Below are 25,848 nucleotides of genomic sequence, written 5' to 3'. Positions count from 1 at the left end.
TTACACATGTGAATATTTTTTTTTTTTACTTTTTTGCATTGTCCCAGGGGGGGACATGATGCTATATGGTCAGTTCGCTGATCTGACACTTTGCACAGCACTGTGTCAGATCAGCGATCTGACAGGCAGGGCTGCAGGCTTACCAGCGCCTGCTCTGAGCAGGCGCTGGTAAGCCACCTCCCTGCAGGACCCGGATGCATTTTGTATCCGGGGCCTGCAGGGAGAAGGAGGTAGGAGACCTTCGGAGCAACGCGATCACATCGCATGCTCCGAGGGTCTCGGGAAAGAATGCAGGGAGCCCCCTCCCTGCGTGATGCTTCCCTATACCGCCGGAACGCTGCGATCATAGAGCCGGATGTCAGCTGCGATAGTCATTTAATGTATCCCATAATGAGCCCATTAAAGCTCATTTGCCATTTGTCAGCCCAAGTTTCTAGTTTACATAAATCCTCCTGTAATATAAAATTGTCCTCCTCTGTATTGATTACCCTGCAGAGTTTCGTGTCATCTGCAAATATTGAAATTCTGCTCTGTATGCCTCCTACCAGGTCATTAATAAATATGATAAAAAGAAGAAGGCCCAATACTGACCCCCTGTGGAGCACGCAGATATATGAGGCCTGTCACGGAAATATCACACTGCCAAATATGTGGCCTGTATTTTTATTTTAATGCAAAATAGTGCTGCATATAAATAGAGTAACAGACAGGAAAAAAAGTGGGAAACCGGCCTACAATGCCCAAAGCTGGAGCATGCAGATATATGAGGCCTGTCACGGAAATACCACACTGCCAAATATGTGGCCTTTTTATATTTTTAATGCAAAATAGTGATGTATAAAATTAGAGTAACAGACAGCAAAAACAGTGGAAAACCGGCCTACAATGCCCAAACTTGGAGTACGCAGGATATATGAGGCCTTTCACGGAAATACCACACTGCCAAATATGTGGCCTGTATTTTCTGAATGCAAAATAGTGCTGTATATAATTAGAGTAACAGACAGCAAAACAGTGGAAAACCAGCCTACAGTGCCCAAACTTGGAGTACGCAGATGTGAAGCCTGTCACAGAAATATCACACTGCCAAATGTGTGGCCTTTTTATACTTTTTTATGCAAAATAGTGCTGTATATAATTAGAGTAACAGACAGCAAAAACAGTGGAAAATCAGCCTACTGTGCCCAAACTGGGGTTAGGCAGAGACTGGTGTGCCTCACGTGGCTGGCAGCAGGAAGCATAGCATCGCATTATACTGCCAGGTAATATGTATTTTTGTAGTTTTTGTTTATTTTTTCCATTCGCATATGCCATGTACTGATTAGCAGCGGATCTTGTCTTTGCAAGACTTATTTTACATTGGCAAAGTGACGCCTTGAATTCATTGGTGTTCGTTGTTGTTATGATGTATACTAAAGGAATTTAGCTGCTGCCTTACAGGTGCACATGGAGATTGCATTGCATTGTGTGACTTAAAGGCCGGCTTGTCTGCATTTGTTTTTCAGAAACCTACTGCTGAAATCTATGCATAGTGCTCTGACTTAATACTGTGTTGCTGAGCACAATTACTGTGTTAGTCCATTTTTATATGTTACAAAATTGAGTAACTGCAGCTGTCCTGTAAGAACCTTTTAAACTTCATAATATTGAAAGCTCGGGTATTAGTGTACTGATAAGGTGCTGCAATATATTTCTATTACATCAAATACTATTAAAGGACATGATAAATTCTAGCGGTATTTACCCAACTATGTAACCATACTATATTGAACTATTGGGTCAGATTAAATTTAACTATAGAAATGTCATTATTACCGTTTGCTCCTGCTAGCCTTTGAGTTTTTCTGCATTTTTCTGCCTTTTTCTGCCATAATAATTAAAAAAAAAATTTCAAAAAAATTTTTCAAGTTGATGAGGCATTGTTTTACTTTGTGTTTTATTGTGTGTAGTTTTTGTATATTAATAAAGTTATAACGTTTTAAAAGCCTAACACTTCTTGATTCAATATGCACCTTAATAGTTGCTCTATGGATCTTTATGTTCAACAAATATGTGGCCTGTATTTTTATTTTAATGCAAAATAGTGCTGTATATAAATAGAGTAACAGACAGGAAAAAAAGTGGGAAACCGGCCTACAATGCCCAAAGCTGGAGCATGCAGATATATGAGGCCTGTCACGGAAATACCACACTGCCAAATATGTGGCCTTTTTATATTTTTAATGCAAAATAGTGATGTATAAAATTAGAGTAACAGACAGCAAAAACAGTGGAAAACCGGCCTACAATGCCCAAACTTGGAGTACGCAGGATATATGAGGCCTTTCACGGAAATACCACACTGCCAAATATGTGGCCTGTATTTTCTGAATGCAAAATAGTGCTGTATATAATTAGAGTAACAGACAGCAAAACAGTGGAAAACCAGCCTACAGTGCCCAAACTTGGAGTACGCAGATGTGAAGCCTGTCACAGAAATATCACACTGCCAAATGTGTGGCCTTTTTATACTTTTTTATGCAAAATAGTGCTGTATATAATTAGAGTAACAGACAGCAAAAACAGTGGAAAATCAGCCTACTGTGCCCAAACTTGGAGTACGCAGATATATGAGGCCTGTCACTGAAATACCACACTGCCAAATATGTGGCCTTTTTATATTTTTATGCAAAATAGTGCTGTATATAATTAAAGTAATAAACAACAAAACAGTGGAAAACCAGCCTACAGTGCCCAAACTTGGAGTACGCAGATATATGAGGCCTGTCACGGAAATACCACACTGCCAAACATGTGGCCTGTATTTTCTGAAAGCAAAATAGTGCTGTATATAAGTAGAGTAACAGACAGCAGAAAAGTGGTACACCGGCCTACAATGTTCAAACTTGGAGCACGCAGATATATAAGCCAGTCATGGAAATAACACGCTGCCAAATATGTGGCCTGTTGTTTTAAAAATGCTAAATAGTGCTGTATATAATTAGAGAAACAGACAGCAAAAACAGTGGCAAAATGGCCTAAAATGCCCAAACTTGGAGCCGCAGATAAATGAGGCCTGCCACGGAAATATCACACGCCAAATATGTGGCCTTTTTATATTTTTATGCAAAATAGTGCTGTATGTAATTAGAGTAACAGACAGCAAAAACAGTGGAAAATCAGCCTACTGTGCCCAAACTTAGAGTACGCAGATATATGAGGCCTGTCACGGAAATACCACACTGCAAAATATGTGGCCTGTATTTTCTGAATGCAAAATAGTGCTTTATATAATTAGAGTAACAGTCAGGAGAAAAAGTGGGAAACCGGCCTACAATGCCCAAACTTGGAGCACACAGATATATGAGGCTTGTCACGGAAATACCACACTGCCAAATATATGGCTTGTGTTTTTATTTTAATGCAAAATAGTGCTGTATATAATTAGAGTAACAGATAGGAAAAAAAGTTGGAAACCAACCTACAATCCCCAAACTTGGAGCACGCAGATATATGAGGCCTGTCACGGAAATATCATACTGCCAAATATGTGGCCTGTATTTTCTTAATGCAAAAAAGTGCTGTATATAAGTAGAGTAACAGACAGCAAAAAATGTGGTACACTGGCCTACAATGCCCAAACTTGGAGCATGCAGATATATGAGACCTGTCACGGAAATACCACACTGCCAAATATGTGGCCTTTTTATATTTTTTTATGCAAAATGGTGCTGTATATAATTAGAATAACAGACAGCAAAAACAGTGGAAAACCAGCCTACAGTGCCCAAACTTGGAGTGCGCAGATATATGAGGCCTGTCACGGAAATACCACACTGCCAAATATGTGGCCTTTTTACATTTTTTTATGCAAAATAGTGCTGTATATAATTAGAGCAAAAGACAGCAAAAACAGTGGAAAACCTGCCTACAATTCTCAAACTTGGAGTACACAGATATATGAGGCCTGTCACGGAAATACCACACTGCTAAATATGTGGCCTGTATTTTCTGAATGCAAAATAGTGCTGTATATAATTAGATCAGTCAGGAAAAAATTTGGGAAACCGGCCTACAATGCCCAAAGTTGGAGCACGCAGATATATGAGGCTTGTCACGGAAATACCACACTGCCAAATATATGGCCTGTGTTTTTAAAAATGCAAAATAGTGTTGTATATAATTAGAGTAACAGACAACAAAAACAGTGGCAAAACAGCCTAAAATGCCCAAACTTGGAGCACGCAGATATATGAGGCCTGTCACAGAAATATCACACTGCCTAATACGTGGCCTGTATTTTTATTTTAATGCAAAATAGTGCTGTATATAGTTAGAGTAACAGACAGGAAAAAAAGTGGGAAACCGGCCTACAATCCCCAAACTTGGAGCTCGCAGATATATGAGGCCTGTCACGGAAACATCACACTGCCAAATATGTGGCCTGTATTTTCTTAATGCAAAATAGTGCTGTATATAAGTAGAGTAACAGACAGCAAAAAAAAGTGGTACACCGGCCTACAATGCCCAAACGTGGAGCACGCAGATATGAGGCCTGTCAAGGGAATACCACACTGCCAAATATGTGGCCTTTTTATTTTTTTTATGCAAAATAGTGTTGTATATAATTAGAGTAACAGACAGCAAAAACAGTGGAAAACTAGCCTACAGTGCCCAAACTTGGAGTACGCAGATATATGAGGCCTGTCACGGAAATACCACACTGCCAAATATGTGGCCTTTTAATTATTTATGTAAAACTAGATGGTGGCCCGATTCTAACTCATTGGGTATTCTAGAATATGTATGTAGTTTATTTATGAAGTTTTTAGAATAATGCAATTTATACACAGGATTCGGCCGGCCGGGCGCGACCAATTAGGGAAGCGTGGTTCAAATTCTGTGCCAATTCATGGCCGGACTGCGCCTGTCGCTGATTGGTCACGTCCGGCCGCGAACAATTAGTGAAGCCAGGGCCTGCTCCAGGTTTTTAAGGGCCCCGGGCGAAAGAGTCTCAGTGGGCCCCCCTCTTTAACACATACCACGATTCATCATGCACAGATACAGCAGAGAAATATAGCACAGCCAAGTAGCATACAGCCCACGTAGTATATAACACAGCCCACGTAGTATATAACACAGCTCATGTAGTATATAACACAGCCCACGTAGTATATAGCACAGCCCACATAGTATATTGCCTAGCCACGTAGTATATAGCAAGGCCCCCATAGTATATAACACAGCCCACGCAGTGTATAACACAGCCCACGTAGTATATAGCACAGCCCACGTAGTATATTGCCAAGCCACGTAGTATATAGCACAGCCCCTGTAGTATATAGCAGACATGTAGTATATTGCCCAGCCACGTAATATATTGCACAGCCACGTAATATACAGTATTGCACAGCCACGTAGTATATAGCACAGAGACATAGTATATAACACAGCCAACGCAGTATATAACACAGCCCACGCAGTATATAACACAGCCCACGTAGTATATTGCCCAGCCACGTAATATATTGCACAGCTGCATAATATATTGCACAGCCACGTAATATATTGCACAGCCACATACAGGTCCTTCTCAAAAAATTAGCATATAGTGTTAAATTTCATTATTTACCATAATGTAATGATTACAATTAAACTTTCATATATTATAGATTCATTATCCACCAACTGAAATTTGTCAGGTCTTTTATTGTTTTAATACTGATGATTTTGGCCTACAACTCCTGATAACCCAAAAAACCTGTCTCAATAAATTAGCATATTTCACCCGTCCAATCAAATAAAAGTGTTTTTTAATAACAAACAAAAAAACCATCAAATAATAATGTTCAGTTATGCACTCAATACTTTGTCGGGAATCCTTTGGCAGAAATGACTGCTTCAATGCGGCGTGGCATGGAGGCAATCAGCCTGTGACACTGCTGAGATGTTATGGAGGCCCAGGATGCTTCAATAGCGGCCTTAAGCTCATCCAGAGTGTTGGGTCTTGCGTCTCTCAACTTTCTCTTCACAATATCCCACAGATTCTCTATGGGGTTCAGGTCAGGAGAGTTGGCTGGCCAATTGAGCACAGTAATACCATGGTCAGTAAACCATTTACCAGTGGTTTTGGCACTGTGAGCAGGTGCCAGGTCGTGCTGAAAAATGAAATCTTCATCTCCATAAAGCATTTCAGCCGATGGAAGCATGAAGTGCTCCAAAATCTCCTGATAGCTAGCTGCATTGACCCTGCCCTTGATGAAACACAGTGGACCAACACCAGCAGCTGACATGGCACCCCACACCATCACTGACTGTGGGTACTTGACACTGGACTTCAGGCATTTTGGCATTTCCTTCTCCCCAGTCTTCCTCCAGACTCTGGCACCTTGATTTCCGAATGACATGCAAAATTTGCTTTCATCAGAAAAAAGTACTTGGGACCACTTAGCAACAGTCCAGTGCTGCTTCTCTGTAGCCCAGGTCAGGCGCTTCTGCCGCTGTTTATGGTTCAAAAGTGGCTTTACCTGGGGAATGCGGCACCTGTAGCCCATTTCCTGCACACGCCTTTCCATACCAGACTCAGTCCACTGCTTCCTCAGGTTCCCCAAGGTCTGGAATCGGTCCTTCTGCACAATCTTCCTCAGGGTCCGGTCACCTCTTCTCGTTGTACAGCGTTTTCTGCCACATTGTTTCCTTCCAACAGACTTACCATTGAGGTGCCTTGATACAGCACTCTGGGAACAGCCTATTTGTTGAGAAATTTCTTTCTGGGTCTTACCCTCTTGCTTGAGGGTGTCAATGATGGCCTTCTTGACATCTGTCAGGTCGCTAGTCTTACCCATGATGGGGGTTTTGAGTAATGAACCAGGCAGGGAGTTTTTAAAAGCCTCAGGTATCTTTTGCATGTGTTTAGAGTTAATTAGTTGATTCAGAAGATTAGGGTAATAGGTCATTTAGAGAACCTTTTCTTGATATGCTAATTTATTGAGACAGGTTTTTTGGGTTATCAGGAGTTGTAGGCCAAAATCATCAGTCTTAAAACAATAAAAGACCTGACAAATTTCAGTTGGTGGATAATGAATCTATAATATATGAAAGTTTAATTGTAATCATTACATTATGGTAAATAATGAAATTTAACACTATATGCTAATTTTTTGAGAAGGACCTGTAGTATATAGCACAGCCACATAGTATATAACACAGCCCATGCAATATATAACACAGGCCACGTAGTATAAAGCACAGCGATGTAGTATATTGCCCAGCCACGTAATATATACCACAGCCACGTAGTATATAGCACAGAGACGTAGTATATAACACAGCCCATGCAGTATCTAACACAGCCCACGTAGTATATAGCAATGTGGGCACCATATCCTTGTTAAAAAAAGAATTAAAATAAAAAATAGTTATATACTCACCTTCCGTCCGCCCCTGGATCCAGCCCAGGCGTTTACCGATGCTCCTCGCGACGCTCCGGTTCCAAGAATGCATTGCGGTCTCGTGAGATGATGACGTATCGGTCTCGCGAGACCGCTACGTCATCATCTCGCGAGACCGCAATGCATGGACCGGAGCATCCCGAGGAGCAGCGGGAAAGGCAACGGACGGTGAGAATATAATGATTTTTTATTATTTTTTATTATTTTTCACATTAGATCTTTTTACTATTGATGCTGCATAGGCAGCATCAATGGTAAAAAGTTGGTCACACAGAGCTAATAGCAGCGTTAACGGACTGCGTTACACTGCGGCATAACGCGGTGTAACGCAGCCATTAACCCTATGTGAGCACTGACTGGAGGGGGCACTGACAGAGAGTAGGAAGGGGCGAATTTGCGGCCGGACTGTGCCCGTCGCTGATTGCGAATCAGCGATGCGGGATTTCTGTGACAGACAGACAGAAGTACCCCTTAGACGATTATATATATAGATAGTGCTGTATATAATTAGAGTAACAGACAGCAAAAACAGTGGAAAACCGGCCTACAATGACCAAACTTGGAACATGCAGGTATATGAGGCCTGTCACGGAAATACCACACTGCCAAATATTTGGCCTGTTTTTTTTTAAATGCAAAATAGTGCTGTATATAATTAGAGACACAAACAGCAAAAACAGTGGCAAAATGGCCTAAAATGCTGGGTGGAGACACCAGTTACCTCTGAATAATCTCAGAAATGCTCGGTGCTCGCCGAGTACACTAAGTACATTTATAGTCAGGCGAGTAACGAGTAGTAGCGAGCACATTCGCTCATCACTAGTCAATATTATTGGGTTCTGCTGACATTAGTCTAATATGTATGGTGGCCTTTAGTCTTGGGTCTTTCCAGCAACTTCACAAGTAATACTGACCCAACAGTACTTACTTTTTGCTGAATGCTGGATCCATAAGTCTCCTCTGTTTGTGCCAGTGGTCATAATCCACATCTGTGAGTAAACCTTTTCCCATAAATCTGAAAGTAGGAATTGACATAAAGTAAAATCGAAAAAATATGTGAAAACTAGTATTGAGATTACATGTCAATGGGAATGTGCTGCAGAGGACCAGAGAAAATGGAAGTCTGCAAACACGGGCTGTGAATGAGAAAACTCATCATGATGTCTGGACAAGATGAAGAAGAAAAGAAAAAGAACGACTCCAGAGACAACATCAGTTATAAGGTACCTGGTTGTAAATGTTTTTAGTGATACTAACCTCTTCCTAAAATTTTGAAAGTAGGAATTGCCACAATAGAGTAAGTAAAATCGAAAAAATATGTGAAAACTAGTATTGAGGTTACATGTCAACTATGAGATCACAAGAAGTTGGATATTAGTCTACTGGATATTAAGGAAATAACAGTCCTCAATCAAGAAGGTATGAACACTTCAACAGTGGATTACAATGGACTTCAATCTTCTGTTAAGTCCCAAATCTTCCATAATGGGTCATCAGGGAAAGGTAAAGGCAAGGCACTACAAAAAAACTTTTCATATCTTGCAAGAAAATAGGCAATGATGTATCACCATAGGCTGCACAGTATCCCATTATATCAAAGAAGTCTGGGCCACATACAACTTCCTAGAATGTATATTGGGTTCATCTGGGTAAAGTGACAATTTAGTTAACAGTTCAGTGAACACAGATCTAGGTTGAGTCTCGTCAATGCAAATCCAAAGTCTTCACTGATACCACCTGACGTGTTGTTTAAGGTAATTATGGTGTTATTTATATGACAGTGGGGTCATTTTGCACCAAGGTCTAAGAACTTTATGGCCTCTGTTTGATAAACCTTACTAATCAAAATTCTAGATATTTCTATAACTATGATGAACAATTGTTACCTTGATCCGAATATGAAATGCAGACGCTCATAGAAATCATCTTTGGTGTATTTTGGTGACAATAAGAATTCCTATAAAAAATATACATCGCTCATAAGTATACAATGGAGGATCCAACTGATAAGTACTACCAGTGCTACACAAGAGGGGAAACAAAAGATTTTAATTTACAAGACAAGGTTGGAATAAGTTCAGTTTTAAAGATCTTTGGTTGCCTTTTGCTGTTAGAGGTGTTGATTTTCTCATTTTAATCACTTGCATCACACAGATCCTAGCTAAAAGTAGGCTTGATAAAAATTTTAAAATATTGTAAACCTGACCTCTTCTGTCACCAACATCCGTTCAAATCTATGACCCCACCAGGATATTCATGGCCTGAGTTTCAGAGGCAGCAGAGGGCATAAATGACACCAATGCTCTGCTAACTCCACAATGGCAAAGTCCAAACCTCCTCTGGTATTAATGTAACGTTGTGCGCGGTGGTAGCCATGGGTGAGGTGCTCATCTCTCACGCCCCAGAACGTTACATGAAGGTGGAGGTCCTGGCTTGATGTGTAGGGTTGTGCTGTGGGGGCACTACGCCCTTGCAGGTCGTATGTAACAATGTTGTTGGTTGGACAAGACCAGATGTTTAACAATTCAATGAGGGAGACCACCAGTTGAAAATAAACCTTTTACTGAATATTAACTTAGGGAGGATCATATACAGGAGAGAGGGGGTACATACCTTCTCAAACGTTTCTTTCACAATACACATTTTCCTCACCCAAATTTAATCCTTTTCTCTTCTCTCTCTTGACTTGTTCTCGATCTTCACTATTCCTTACTACTTCACCACAACCCAGCTCCTACACTACAGTGCAGATAGCAAGAGTCCTTTACTCAACCCATGGTTCCATGTCTTCTTTTCCCCTCTGGGGAACTATGGTGCCGATATGGGGGGTACTTATCTTCTCTTCTACTGATGTTCTGGAACACCTGCCCGGGCACTCTGTTCACCTTATGTACTCTGTCTCTTCTAGGCCCGTTACTTTTACGAGTTCTAAACTCTGTCCCGTACTGCTAGGAGTCCTCTCCCTGGACCCTCCTCTGGTAATTCACTCTGTCTCTTAGTTGTTTTCCTCGTTTTTGCTCCGAATCACACTACACTTGTTTCTCTTTCTCCTCTCATAGCTAAGGACACCCACGAAGTGTGGAACTGCTCACTCTGGACCTTAGGTCCTCTTAGTACGCACTCTGGACCCTTGCTGTCTTTCTGACATTAAACTGTCTCTCAGCCTTCAATTTAGCCCCTTCCACTCTGGGTTAGTCAAACTCCCAACCATTAACTTTCGCTCTCCCTACTGTCCAATAGAAAGTTTCCCACCAGGAGAACGTTACCCGCCTGACTGCATTGTGCTTGCTGTACAGTTTGATGGAGGAGGATAATGCTGTGGGGATTTTTTTCAGGGATCAGCCACGGCCCCTTAGTTCCAGTGAAAAATAACCTTATTGCTTCAACAAACAAGACATTTTAGGCAATTGTAGCATACAGATTTGTGAGAACAGTTTCATGCACAGGGTCCATACAGGCATGGTTGAAGGAGTGTGAAAGAACATGAATGGCCACATAGAGTCTGGACCTCAGCCACGACTAACATGTTTAGTATGAACCAGATTGGAGATTGTGAGCCCGGCCTCTCATCCAACATCAGTGTCTGTCCCCGCAAATGCTCTTCTGGATGAATGGGTGATAATTCCCACAAACACTACTAAAATCTTGTAGCTAGGCCTCAAAGAGTGGAAGCTGTTATAGCTGCAAAGGAGGAATGAACTCCATATTAATGTCGATAGATGTGAAATAGGTGGTTAGAAAAGCTCCTGGAGATGGGGAGAGGGCACAATACTTGGGTCCATGCAGTGTATGAAATCAGCGACTATGTAAAAATGTTTGGTCGCTTACCTTAACACCTTCAGGGCTAATAACCCAGACCAACACCTTGTGTATCATATTAAGACGTATTATCGGACCATACTTCTCAATCCTAGAAAATCAACAGTACGTTGAAACATGAATACTTTTGTGGATATAAATAAATCTAGCATTAAAATGTAGAAATACATGATGAGTGGATTTGAGACTGTAAACATATTCAAAAACAGTGTTCTTAAAGGAGGTTTAGAGATAACTTTTATGGTTCGCTTTAGGAAGGAAACCGAGTCTTCATTATAAGCACATTGTCGACTATATATTCTGCATATTATTTAGAAGAAGGAGCTAGATAGACCCCCAAAATAAGTTTTTTTCCTTCAGTCATTAGGAACAAGATCATACAGGGAACAGGGAAAGGGATTAGTGGTGCCTCACCGGAATCCAAATGAACACAGGTGCCAGGGTGTCCAATGGGGGTGAATTTTTCGCCCTCTTTGGTTAATATTTACATGGCTCAGTGGGAAAGCCGGTTTGTACACAATATAACAAATCCACATCTGGTATGGTGGGGGAGATACATAGATGATGTCATTATTATATGGCGTGGTTCCATCGATGTATCCCCCCACACTCCTTTGTCTGAAGTTGTTGAATGTCTAAATAGAAATCGGGCAAACATTAGATTTACCTTTGAAGTCCATGGGGAAGAGGCTCCCTATCTGGATGTTGTACTGACAGGTAATGAAGAGTCGGGCATTATTCACTCCACCCTATTTAGGAAACCTATAAGTGGCAATTCTGTTTTGCATGCGGAAAGTTGTCATCCTCCGCATGTGATACGAAATTTGCCCATAGGGGAGTTGGTACGGGCTAAAAGACTGTGTTCCACAGAACAGGCATTAATCAGAGAAAATCAAAGGATTGAAAGGAGGCTAAAAAATAGGGGTTATAAGAAATGGATGCTCCAAAGGGCGGATTCTTTGGTAAAGGAGAGAACTAGGAAGTCCTTACTTGGTGATGAAAACTGTATAGACAGAGTTAATGCACAAAATATACCAGCATTTTCCACCACCATAGTGTGGACTATAATAACATTGTCGCACTGATGCACAAGTTTTTGCTCATTCTCTACCAGGATTCGGTTTTGGCCAAAATTTTGAAAAAAGGCTATCGTTGTGTTCCCAGGCGTGCCAGAACTTTAGGTAATATTTTATCCCCAAGTCTTTTTGTCATTGCAGAAAGGAGACCTATATGGTTGACACAAAAGGGGTGTTATAAATGTGGGGGAAAAAAAGTGCACCCTGTGTAGACATATGGAGAGAACAAATGAATTTTGTAATGGTATGACCAACAAGAAATATTTGATTAAGGCATTTATTAATTGTAACACCACACTCGTTGTTTACATGGTGACGTGCGTGGTGTGCAATAAATACTACATAGGGTGCACGGTGAGACCCCATTAAGAAAAGAATTGGAGAACATATTACGGCTGCGAAGCCTGATGGCACTGTCAACTGTCGGGGATTGTCGGGACTTTCCAAACATTTTCGAGAGAATCATAATGGAGATGTAAGTTCCCTGAGGGTCAAAGGCATAGAGAGGGTCGGAAAGCCGGCCCGTGGTGGGGACTGGGAGCGCACTTTGAGGTGTAGGGAAGCCTATTAGATAATAGAGTGGGAGCGAGATTCCCTGCAGGGCTAAATTATCGCAGCGACATTAGCTATTTTTATTAATAGCTGTTGGCAGTTCGAGTGTATATAATTATAATAATATATATTTTTTGTGACTAGCAGCGGACACATTGCAGAGGATGCTCAGCTGTGACACATAGCACACACAAGCACATCATATACAGATTGTGCTGGATATTATTGTAGCAGATGTATAGCTGTGATACACAGCATACATGGGCTACATTGGATGTTATTGTGGCGGATGCTCAGCTGTGATACACGGTGTGCATAGGCTGCAATAGATGATATTGTAACAGATGCTCAGCCGTGACACATATCATACACAGGCTGTATTGGATATTATTGTAGCAGATGCTCAGCTGTGATGCGCAACACACAGGCTACAATTTTTTTTTCCTTTTTTTTCTTTATGCTATTGCAGCAGATGCTCAGCTGTGACACATAGCACACACAAACATATCGCACACAGATTGTGCTGGTTATTACTGTAGCAGATGTATAGCTGTGATACACAGCATACTTAGGCTACATTGGATGTTATTGTGGCGGATGCTGAGCTGTATACACAGCATACATGGGCTGTATTGGGTGATATTGTAGCAGATCCTCAGCTGTGATACACAGTGTGCACTGGCTGCAATAGATGATATTGTAACGGATGCTCAGCATTGACACATGGCATACACAGGTTGTACTAGATGTTATTGTAGTATATGCTCAGCTGTGAAACACAGCACAAATAGACTGCAATGGATGCCATTGTACCAGAGGCACAGCTGTGACATATATCGTATACAGGTTGTATTGGATATTATTGTAGCAGATGCTCAGCTGTGATGCACAACACACAGGCTAATCCATAGAGTTGTCATACTGAGTCAGTAGGGATATCTCTCACAAACTTATTTTGTGTAGATAAGGAGGCGATAATCTGAGTAGGCGTCGTGATTTCTGGTCGGCTGTCTCACATTTGATTTTGTAATGAATGTAAACCAATCATGTCAAGCAACAAGTGTACATGTTTTTACTTAATGGAATAGGCATATAAAGATATTTTTCTGTATTGTTCATATGCCTATGACTAAGAACTTTATTCGAAACGCGTCAGGCGTTTAGGGGCTGTGCCCCCGCATGATGTTTTTTTCTTGACATGAGAATAAAGTACTGAAGATTTTATGAAGAGACGCCTGGTGCTGGAACTTTTTGCTTTCCTTTTTGCTATTAGGAACAAGTATAGGCAACATCCAAGCGGGATCCTAAGCAAGTTCGTGTACATATAAATTGAGGCTCTGATCAGCTCCATTCAAACTAAAGGAGGCCAAACATAAGGCGGACATTCATTTTTAATTACCGTCATCCTATCAATATCAGCACGACAGATCTACTGTCTAATGTGTGTGGGTGTCTTTACTTTTCCTAATAGCAAATATCATGGGAAAGAAGGATGGGGCTGTTGGATTTCAACATGCCCTCTCATTTTGTTTTCAGGGTAGATAATCAACGAGATCAGAAGTGTTTGGCAGTTGCCTTTCTTCTTTCAGAACACATGAAAACTTGACCCAAACCCAAAGTAAAATTATATGGGGGATTCGCAGGAAAGACTTAGCAAATGAGTATTTCTCCAACAGCTACCTAAAGTGTATGATTGGCTTAACTCACATGTGCCCAAACATTACCAAACCATGACCAATAATTTTGCAGGGTAAAGAAGAAATCATAAAAAAAGTGCCTATTTTGTTTTTTCGCCCCAGAACTTTTTCTTGGGAATTGTATTTTTTAGGGTTATTCCATAAAATTGCACAATATTATCAGTTCACCTCTTTCCCTATTTCATAGCACGTGAGCGGCCCGGACAGGGTTCAGTTCTCCAAACCACTTTTCTGACATCCTTGAAATTTAACCTTACCCTTGATGCTATCTCACATATAAGTTGATAATGGCTGTGACCTTGCTGACATTATCAATATTTGCTGTGTGCACTTACTCTACTGGGCAAAAATGACATATTATTACCAAATTCCTGGTATATCTTGTATAAGTTCAGAGGTTGAGGACTAACTCCCTGCCCCTCTTTCCACTAGGGTTACTCCAGTGCACACGTCTCGGACATCTGTCTTGGTGCCCTTCATCTCTGGCTAGTGCCATTTTGAACCATATAGGCTTCAATACGATGTCGATACAACTGGATCTTGTGGTGGAGCAGGAATCATAAGCTCCCTGCCCCACCACACTGCGTCCTGCTGCAGAGCTACGGCTTACAAGTCATCAGTGTCATTGTGTAGGTGACCTAACGATGTCCCCGTATTGCACTGCCGTTGCTGACCAGGTTTGTGTGTCGGCGACAAGAAGACTTAGCACCTTCTATATAAGCTTGATATGAAAAAAGTAATATTTTTGGAGGGTGCATAATTACTTATTAAGGAGGCACTAGTATTTACTTAACAGGGCAATCAAGGGACATTATGTTCTGAGGGAGTATTATTTGATTGAAAGGGTGATGCTGGGGGTATTAATACGTGCTTGCCCCATGCACTAGGAAGCCACACTGTGCCATTGCTTGTGAGTACAAATTAATTTGGCATTAAAATACAACTTCTTTCTCTAGACAAGAAATATCGCTGGAGATTTGGAATACCCACATATAAATCAGATAGTTGGCAGAATTGGCTATCTTTTCTCAAATGTGTACGGAGGCCTTGAGGTTGACAAGTGATTGGCTCCAAAGTAACCTCCAAATGTAGGACCTTTGTAGCCAAATATTTTGTGGGAGCCAAATCTATTCGACCGGTGTGAACTTCATCCTAAAGGGATACTCTTTTCCTCGTGCAGGTGGCAAACCAAAGTATGATTTTTCTTCTAACTTGATACCTAATTTTGACTTCCGTTGTATGAACTAACTTGATATCTACTTGGACTTTCATTCCGGAGAAGATATCGGTATGAGATGAGGATAAAAAACGCTTTAGCTTTCAAATTGGAATTGGGTTCTTCATGGTCCCCATGGGCGAATAATAAACCTGCCCCTAGTGTAGGGTACATAATGTATGATTTAGCAAAGTATAAGGATGGATACAATATGAAGGGACAGAGTGAGAGAACTTTAAACGGTCATCATTATCCAGGTGAATACCAAAAGGTTAATACTGATAAAACCAATCCTTTGATACATTGAGTAAATATTTGGCAATAGGATACATACCACTCAAAGAAAGGGTCGTAAATGATCTCATTATTTTCCATTATCCTAACTAATGAGGGTAAGTGTCCCAAGAAGAAACTGCAAATTAAATACATCACAAAATTTATATTATATCAATACAGCTAAAATATATCACTATTTCCTTACAAGTAAAAAGGATAAAATGCCCAATAATGACCTCCATCGACTCAGTACATCTACAGATAGATCTGAGATATCGGCAAGAGGCCAAAGTCCACTAATGATAACGAAGCAATAGAAGATTGTTAATATATCAAGAGCTTTGTAAATAGGATCCAACTCTCTAGCAAAACTTTACATGGTGCAGAAGAATCAGTCAGCTCCAGTATTTTTACTGATTACATTTAGCCACAGTGTTGTGAATGAGATGTCACAAAATCTTATTCAAGTGAATGCAGAGAAAATCTTTTTACTCTTTGCATTGCATAGGGCAAAATATGCAAAATATGTGCATCTTTTCTGCCATAAAATCTGTTGCTGCTTCATTTTTTTTTTTTGGAGAAGAGTTTATGTTACACGTTGCATAATTACTGCAGATTTTTGTCCACTTGGTTATGCATGTGGAAATTCCACAGTGTAACTCAGTACCAGGTAAGTACATGAGATCTTAATAAAAATATCTACACGTTGCAGAAAAACCCTGCATCGAACATCTTCAGAAATGATCAATTTTCACTTGGAATTCATCATAGATTATTCCCAAAGGATGAAATCTGCAGATCGTCAACAAGATCCACCCAAACTTTCACAACTTACCTTTGTCTGGGAGGTCCAGGGATGTGGTCATACTTCAAGTGGGTGTAATATATGAATCCAGAGAATAGAAGGAAAGCTACTAAAGCTACTATTAGGATCAGAAGAAGAACCCCAGTAATGAGACCCAAAGCTCCCATGTTCTTCCAAACGTTCTGCTCTATGGTGCTTCAACTCGTTCTCTGCTGAGTTGTCAATTATATATGGCTAGGTTGGAGACTATCAGAAAGACAACCCCTTCACCACAAGGATAAGGGGAGGGGGGATTATGTAAATTTGGACAGAGCATATGAAAGAGCTGAGTGACGAAGAGATCCAAGGGGCACTTCTAAGGTTCTGACAAAAGCATAACAATAGAAGCAATAAGTCAGTAGAGGAAGTAAGAGGTTAACCTTTATGTCTCTGATACCTGAAGAATGTCCAAGGCTGTTTTCCCCAGATAAGGAGGTGCTGACACAGTATCAGTTGCAACCAAGATTCTAGAAGAGTTTTACGGGGTTAATGACATCGCAAACACTAAGATCAGGAAAAAGGGGGAAAACTTTTCTGGAAGTTCCACAGCTTCTGAAGATCACACCGAAGAGTTAGGTGATTGTTTACCTTTTATACTACTTTTATGTTTTGACTCTTTTGCACTTTTGTATTGTCACTTTTATACATTCCTGTACCAATTGGAGCACAGTTTTTCTATTAAGCTTGGTGCTTTTATTCCCACAATCCTCGAATCCACCGAAAAATAACAAAATATTCTCCAATCATTTTTTATTAACTGTTAATGTAAAAGTGTCCCCATTTTGCTCCATAGTAAGTTTCCCTGGTGCTTGATTGTGTCATCCTATCAATCATTAACCGCAGCAGTGATTTGCATAGTGTTTTCACCTGGAGCGCACACATGGCGCGCATAGGTCCAATAAGTCTGGGATCCCAGACACCCTGCATGCCCAATTCCCGTGCGCTTGAATTTAGGTGTGTCCAGAGGATTTCTTACGAGGGGATTGAGGCCATTTTGAACCCCAGAGTGTTCAGCTCTTTTGCTCATGGGGCACTTTGTGAAGCATTTCCTATTTTGTAGAACAGTGAAGAAAAACAATATGGGCTTATGTATATTCAGGGCACAGTTTAGGGTAGTTTTATAATCAGAGGGATAGTGAGAGCATTTTTTTTATTTACTGATACAGTTGAGACATTTTGTTATCCAAGGATATAGCATGGGGCAATTTTTATTTTATTTTATTTATTTCACTATTATTTTTTTTTGCACAGTGCATGTACCATATCTGTGGCAAAAGCAAGAAGCTGATGACATCTCTGCTGGAAATTGTACAGAGAAGAGTAGATGACAAGAAGTCATCATGACAGACTGAGGGCTAAAGAAAGAATGAATCAAGGCCAGAAGTGACAATGATGGTCTGGGCCAAATAAAGAAAACCACTCCAGATAGAGAAAATATTACCCATAAGTCGCTGAACTGATTATTCTGTTACCAACTGTGATCACTATTGTAGCACTGACTACAGGGTTTGAAGCATGATAATGGGTGACAGCATGCTTGTTTTTGAAACAACTCCAAGCATACCCTTACCATATTTACAGTGACACTGGGAGTAGCCTGTCACATTGCAAATTTTTATGCAATCGGTTAACCATACTTTGCAGTTAATCTCTGCACTGAACTTAATTCTGGGTCAGAATTCATGTACTGAGCTAAGCCCCGGGGCTGAATTTATTTACTGAGCTTAGACCTGGAGTCATGCTACGAGTTTCATTCTCATGCTATATATATCTAATGAACCTGGTTATAGTACTCTGTTTTTTCAGTCTGGTTCTGGTGCTGTTTGTATGAGATAAGCTTGATTGTAGTACTTTATTTTTGTAATGAGTTTGGATTTGATGAACTATATATTTAATGATCCATGTTCTAGTGCTCTATTAATTTAAGGGGTTTGTTTTTGGTGTTCAATTTATTTCATGAGCTTAATTCTGGTTCTGTATTTATGTTATGAGCTTTCTTGTTCTATGTTTATGTTATGAGCTTTCTTTTAGTTCTGTGTTTAGTTTATGGCCTTGGTTCTGATGCTGTGTATATGTAATGAACTTGGTTACAGTGCTGTATTCATTATATTATAAATATTATACATTAAATATATTATAAATTTGGTTCTGGTGCTGTATTTATGTTATGAGCTTGGTTCTGATGATGTATATATGTAATTATGTATCTGGTCTGTCTATACCTCCTCATTCAAACCTAATTGCCCTTAGCTGAAGATATATTCAGGTCCATGAGTCTGATCAAGACTTTAGTCTGATCCACGCAACTTTCCAATTACATCTTTCAAAGTACAGCTTTCTAAGTACAATACTTTGAAATAGACTAGAATTCTATGATGCATTTGGCCATTCATCACCATCAAAACTATCACCATCTGTATCATCAAATCGAGTTGTTTCCTCTTCCCACAGGTATGCTTTAAATCTACACAGCCTTCCCTGGCATCTGACTGTGTGTGTGAAGTGCATATAATCTCTTTTTGGTATGCTTTTCTTATCTATCATTTTGTTTCCATGATCTGTTTCATTCCTCTTGACTATGTTATTCTGGCTTATCTTTGACTGGTCACTCCAACCCCTCCCTCTCTTTTATGATTTACTATCTCCTGTAATCCCTCCACCTAGTAAGGAACTAGTCATATCTCCCTCCATCCTCCCCAGCCATCTCACCTTCTCCTCAGAACTGTTCCTCCACATACAATCCTTTTTCTCCAAACACTCACGGCCGCATCATGTCCTATCCTGCTCCAACCTTCTAACGCTTTGTCTGCTACTCCTCATTGCTGGTGACGTATCCCCAAATCCTGGCCCTCCTCAACACATCCCCACACTCATTTCTAACACCCTGCCATGATCCTCTACAAGTTTTTGCAACCATGATAACCTCATACCCATTCATCCAGCCCCCACTCCCCCAATCCCCCTATCTGGAGCACTATGGAACGCACACGCTGTCTGCAACAAACTGTTGTATATCCATGACCTCTTTATCACTAACAAACTCTCCTTCCTTGGCATCACAGAAACCTGGCTCACCCCCTCTGATTCAGCCTTTCCAGCTGCACTTTCTTATGGTGGATTGAATCTTTCTCACACCCCTCGCTCCAGCAACAAACATGGTGGAGGAGTTGGCTTGCTCCTGTCCGATACCTGCTCCTTTACTCCAATTCCACTACCACCCTCGGCTACTCTTCCCTCATTTGAGGTGCATTCTGTCCGCATCTACTCCCCCTCCAATCTGTAGCTGGCTGTCATCTACTGCCCCCCATAACTAGCCATCTCCATCTTTCTCGACCACTTCACCACCTGGCTACTTCATTTACTTTCCACTGACATCCTCACTATCATCATGGGTGACTTCAACATCCCCACTGACACTTCCACCTCAGCTGCCTCTACACTTTTATTACTGACTGCCTTCTTTTCCCTTACTAATCTCACTAACTCAACCCTCCCCCTGTTTGATCACAACCTACTGACATTCTCTTCCCTCTCCTCTCCTAGTGCACAACCCCCACTGCACAAACTCACTCACCCTTGCAGAAATCTCAAACACCTCAATTTACACTTACTCTCTGAGTCCCTTCTCCTTCTTACAGACATAGCTTCCTTACATGACACAGATACTGCTGCCACTTTATATAACACCACAATAACAGCAACACTCGATTCAGCCGCCCCCCTCAAGCACAGCAAAACTCGTACAATCAACAGGCAAGCTGGGTGACCAGCCTGACAAAAGAACTGAGACCGGCTTCCAGGGTTGCTGAGCGGAGATGGAAGAGATCCCATTCTGCTGAGCCCTTTATCGCATAACAAGCAGTTCCTCGCCAGCTTCAAGTCCACGCTCACTGCCGCAAAACAAACTTACATTTCATCTCTCATATCCTCCCTGTCACACAACCATAAACAGCTTTTCAACTCTCAATTCTCTACTCCATCCCCCAGCACTTCCTCCCTCTCCTCATATTTCTGCTGAAGACTTTGCCTCTTTCTTTAAACAGAAGATCGATAACATCAGAGAAAGCTTTGGCTCTCAGCCCCCAAAGCCCCTTCTCTTAACTGCTCAGCCCTGTTCTTCCAAAACCAGCTTCTACACCATGACAGAAGATCAGCTCTCCACCCTTCTGTCAAGATCACATCTCACCACTTGCACGCTTGACCCGCTCCTGTCCCACATCATCCCTAACCTTGCCACAGTCTTCATCCCAATCCTAACACATCTCTTTAACCTTTCACTTACAAATGGTGTCTTCCCCTCATCCTTCAAATATGCCTCAATCACACCCATCCTCAAAAAGCCCTCCCTTGACCCATCCTCTATGTCTAGCTATCGCCTGATATCACTTCTCTCTTATGCCTCAAAACTACTGGAACAGCATGTTCATCTTGAACTGTCTTCCCACCTCCCCTCCTGCTCCCTCTTTGACCGATTACAATCTGGCTTCTGACCGCATAACTCAACTGAAATTGCCCTAGCTAAAGCCATCAATGACCTATTAACCACCAAAGCCAAGCGACACAACTCTGTCCTCCTTCTCCTGGACCTGTCTTCTGCCTTTGATAATGTGGACTATTCCCTCTTGTTACAGATTCTCTCATCGCTTGGCATCACAGATTTGGCCTTATCCTGGATCTCGTCATATCTAACAGACCGGACATTCAGTGTCTCCCTCTCCCACACCACCTCCTCACCTCACCCCCTGTCTGTCTGTGTTCCCCAAGGCTCAGTTCTAGGACCCTTACTCTTCTCCATCTACACTTTTGGCCTGGGACAGCTCATAGAATCCCATGGTTTGCAGTATCATCTCTACGCCGATGACACACGGATCTACCTATCTGGACCTGACATCACCTCCTTACTGACCAAAATCCCACAATGTCTGTTCGCTATTTCATCTTTCTTTTCTGCTCACTTTCTAAAACTGAATGTTAGGGCTAGCGGAACACACCGAGAAAATACAGTTTTTTATTGTTATTGATGCATTCGCAGCCCGGGGTCCCCCGTGCAGGAAAACCTGCTGCTAGCAAATGGCAGCACTATATGGCGGTATTGGCTAGCTCTGTTAACTCACAGAACAGCCATGGAAGCAAAGCACTGTGCCCTGTTAGACTTCACAGGAGCACAGGCTAACTGTATACGGATTTCAAGAGGGACACATGAAAGGTGTCGGTGATACCCAGGCGTGGCGGAAGGGCTAAACGATAGACCACAGGGTTAACCTGTTCGAGGACCTTGAAAGGACCCAAGTAGCGAGGTGCAAACTTAGTGGACTCAACTCGCAGCCTAATGTTACGGTCGGAGAGCCACACCAAGTCACCAGGAGCAAAGGTCGGAGTGGGGCGCCGATGTGCATCGGCGGAGGACCTCATTCTCTCCTTGGAGGCCCGAATGGCATCTTGAGTGCGGTCCCAAATATCCCGTGCTTCCACAGCCCAGACTACAACCCTGGAGTCGGCGGAAGACACGGGCATAGGCACAGGTACCCGCAGATGCTGACCATAGTTGGGGAGGAATGGAGTTTGTCCAGTGGAGTCGGCTACGGCGTTGTTCAGCGCAAACTCCACCCACGGTAGCAAGGATGCCCAGTCATCCTGCCTGAGACAAAATGTCGCAGATATGTGACCAAGGTCTGGTTGGCCCTCTCTACCAACCCATTCGTCTCGGGATGATATGCAGAAGAGAGATTTAACTCAATGCTGAGAAGACGAGAAAGCTCTCTCCAGAACCGAGATGCAAACTGGGGACCCCAGTCACTGACAATTTTGTCTGGCATACCGTGTAGGCAGATGTGTTTTATGAACAACGCTGCCAAGGCCCGTGCAGAAGGTAACCGTGGAAGTGACACCAAATGCACCATTTTGGAAAAACGATCAGTGATAACCAGGGCCGTATTTAGAGTTTCTGCTGCCCTAGGCACTTTTCATGCTGCCTCCCCCATTGGTGAGTATGACTAATGCAGACACTGTCGGCAGTGACTTGGGCTACTTTCACATCAGCGATTTTTACCATTCGTGGCCGATCCGGCAGTTTTTCTGCATCTGCCACGTAACGCATCACTTACGGCAACACTGCATTCGGTCTCATTCATTCCCTGTGGGACTTGCGGACATGTACCGCACTTGCAGTTTTGCCGCGATCCGGTAAATGCGGTACTTGCAGCAATGGAAAAAAACGCTGCTAGCAGTGGTTTTTTTGTCTCATCGTAAGTGTACAACCGCAAGTGTTGCACATGTTCGCAGGTCCCATAGGGAATCAGTAAGGGGTCCAAATCTATGTATATGCCCATGTAGCTCTTTCAAAGACAATTCCAGAAATATTTTTACATGTTCAGTCCATTCATCTGAAATTAGTTTGCATACATATGCAAATGAGGGAGTAGATCTGTTACTCCAGCTCTATACCCCCTCAGTGCTGTATTATATAGTATATAACACAGCTACATAGTATATAAGAGCCACGTAGTATATAGCAGCCGCGTAGTATATAGCACAGCCCACACAGTATATAACACAGCCCACGTAATATATAGCACAGCCCACGCAGTATATAACACAGCCCATGTAGTATATAGCACAGCCCATGCAGTATATATCACTGCCCACGTAGTATATAGCAGCCAAGCAGTATATAACACAGCCCATGCAGTATATAACACAGCCCACGCAGTATATAACACAGCCAGGCAGTGTATAACACAGCCCACGCAGTGTATAACACAGCCCACGTAGTGTATAACACAGCCCACGCAGTATATAACACAGCCCACGCAGTATATAACACAGCCCACGTAGTGTATAACACAGCCAACGTAGTGTGTTGTGAAATTGGATTTTGGGCTCCCCCGGTGGCCACTGGTGGAATTGAACTGGTGTGCATCATCCTCTCTGTTCACCTGTTTCCATCAGGATGTGGGAGTCGCTATTTAGCCTTGCTCCTCTGTCACTTCCATGCCGGTCAACATTGTAATCAGAAGCCTTTCTGTGCATGTTCCTGCTGCTAGACAACTCCCAGCTAAGTTGGACTTAGTCCTTGTTTGTTTTTGCATTTTGTTCCAGTTCACAGCTGTAGTTTCGTTTCTGTGTCTGGAAAGCTCTTGTGATCTGAAATTGCCACTCTGATGTTATGAGTTAATACTAGAGTCTTAAAGTAATTTCAGGATGGTATTTTGATAGGGTTTTCAGCTGACCATGAAAGTGCCCTTTCTGTCTTCCTGCTATCTAGTAAGCGGACCTCAATTTTGCTAAACCTATTTTCATACTACGTTTGTCATTTCATCTAAAATCACCGCCAATATTTGTGGGGGCCTCTGTCTGCCTTTCGGGGAAATTTCTCTAGAGGTGAGCCAGGACTATATTTTCTTCTGCCAGGATTAGTTAGTCCTCCGGCCGGCGCTGGGCGTCTAGGGATAAAACGCAGGCTACGCTACCCGGCTACTGTTAGTTGTGCGGCAGGTTTAGTTCATGGTCAGTTTAGTTTCCATCCTTCCAAGAGCTAGTTCGTATGTTTGCTGGGCTATGTTCTCTTGCCATTGAGAACCATAACAGTTTGACCGGCCTAAAAGGGTTAAATTAATTGACAGAGAAAGGAGAGAAAAGAGAAGTCTGCTGAAGATTTTTATTTTTTTTTCTCAGTTCTGAGTGTGCTTGTAATTGAATCTCTTGCAAGTCTGCCTATATTGCAGCCTTTCTCTCTCTCTCTCCTTCTAATCCTGGAATGGCTCTGTGTTCACCTGTTTAAAATGGATATTCAGAGTTTAGCTGCAGGTTTGAATAATCTCACCACGAAAGTTCAAAACTTACAAGATTTTGTTGTTCATGTTCCTATATCTGAACCTAGAATTCCTTTGCCTGAATTTTTCTCGGGGAATAGATCTTGCTTTCAAAATTTCAAAAATAATTGCAAGTTGTTTTTGTCCCTGAAATCTCGCTCTGCTGGAGATCCTGCTCAGCAGGTCAGGATTGTGATTTCTTTGCTCCGGGGCGACCCTCAGGATTGGGCTTTTGCATTGGCTCCAGGGGATCCTGCGTTGCTCAATGTGGATGCGTTTTTTCTGGCCTTGGGGTTGCTTTATGAGGAACCTCAGTTAGAACTTCAGGCGGAAAAGGCCTTGATGTCCCTATCTCAGGGGCAAGACGAAGCTGAAATATACTGCCAGAAATTCCGTAAATGGGCTGTGCTTACTCAGTGGAATGAGTGCGCCCTGGCGGCGAATTTCAGAGAGGGTCTCTCTGATGCCATTAAGGATGTTATGGTGGGGTTCCCTGTGCCTGCGGGTCTGAATGAGTCCATGACAATGGCTATCCAGATCGATAGGCGTCTGCGGGAGCGCAAACCTGTGCACCATTTGGCGGTGTCTACTGAGAAGACGCCAGAGAATATGCAATGTGATAGAATTCTGTCCAGAAGTGAACGGCAGAATTTTAGACGAAAAAATGGGTTGTGCTTCTATTGCGGTGATTCAACTCATGTTATATCAGCATGCTCTAAGCGTACTAAGAAGCTTGATAAGTCTGTTTCAATTGGCACTTTACAGTCTAAGTTTATTCTATCTGTGACCCTGATTTGTTCTTTATCATCTATTACCGCGGATGCCTATGTCGACTCTGGCGCCGCTTTGAGTCTTATGGATTGGTCCTTTGCCAAACGCTGTGGGTATGATTTGGAGCCTCTTGAAACTCCTATACCCCTGAAGGGGATTGACTCCACCCCATTGGCTAGCAATAAACCACAATACTGGACACAAGTAACTATGCGGATTAATCCGGATCACCAGGAGATTATTCGCTTTCTTGTGCTGTATAACCTACATGATGTGTTGGTGCTTGGATTGCCATGGCTGCAATCTCATAACCCAGTCCTTGACTGGAAAGCTATGTCTGTGTTAAGCTGGGGATG

The 25,848-nt window shown here is 42.0% G+C and overlaps 1 protein-coding gene across 2 annotated transcripts in view; it reads right to left on the bottom strand.

The window, feature by feature from the left end:
* LOC143777838 (cholesterol 24-hydroxylase-like) overlaps nucleotides 1-25,848 on the bottom strand; it is a 183,014-nt gene that overhangs the window by 147,801 nt on the left and 9,365 nt on the right. The window contains exons 1-5 of one of the 2 annotated variants that reach the window (XM_077267341.1): nucleotides 16,902-17,231; nucleotides 16,125-16,202; nucleotides 11,259-11,340; nucleotides 9,317-9,387; nucleotides 8,359-8,445 (exon numbers count right to left, since the gene is read on the bottom strand). In XM_077267341.1, the coding sequence (XP_077123456.1) occupies nucleotides 8,359-8,445; nucleotides 9,317-9,387; nucleotides 11,259-11,340; nucleotides 16,125-16,202; nucleotides 16,902-17,038 (455 nt within the window). In that variant the 5' untranslated portion in view covers nucleotides 17,039-17,231. Of the gene's footprint in view, nucleotides 1-8,358; nucleotides 8,446-9,316; nucleotides 9,388-11,258; nucleotides 11,341-16,124; nucleotides 16,203-16,901; nucleotides 17,232-25,848 lie in introns of those variants that run through there. The other variant, XM_077267342.1, reaches the window with a different exon arrangement.

The sequence above is a fragment of the Ranitomeya variabilis genome, chromosome 1, assembly GCF_051348905.1.
Source record: "Ranitomeya variabilis isolate aRanVar5 chromosome 1, aRanVar5.hap1, whole genome shotgun sequence".
Classification (NCBI taxonomy): domain Eukaryota; kingdom Metazoa; phylum Chordata; class Amphibia; order Anura; family Dendrobatidae; genus Ranitomeya; species Ranitomeya variabilis.
The sequence above is the reverse complement of the archived record's forward strand: the minus strand, read 5'-3'. Positions and strand labels throughout refer to the sequence as shown.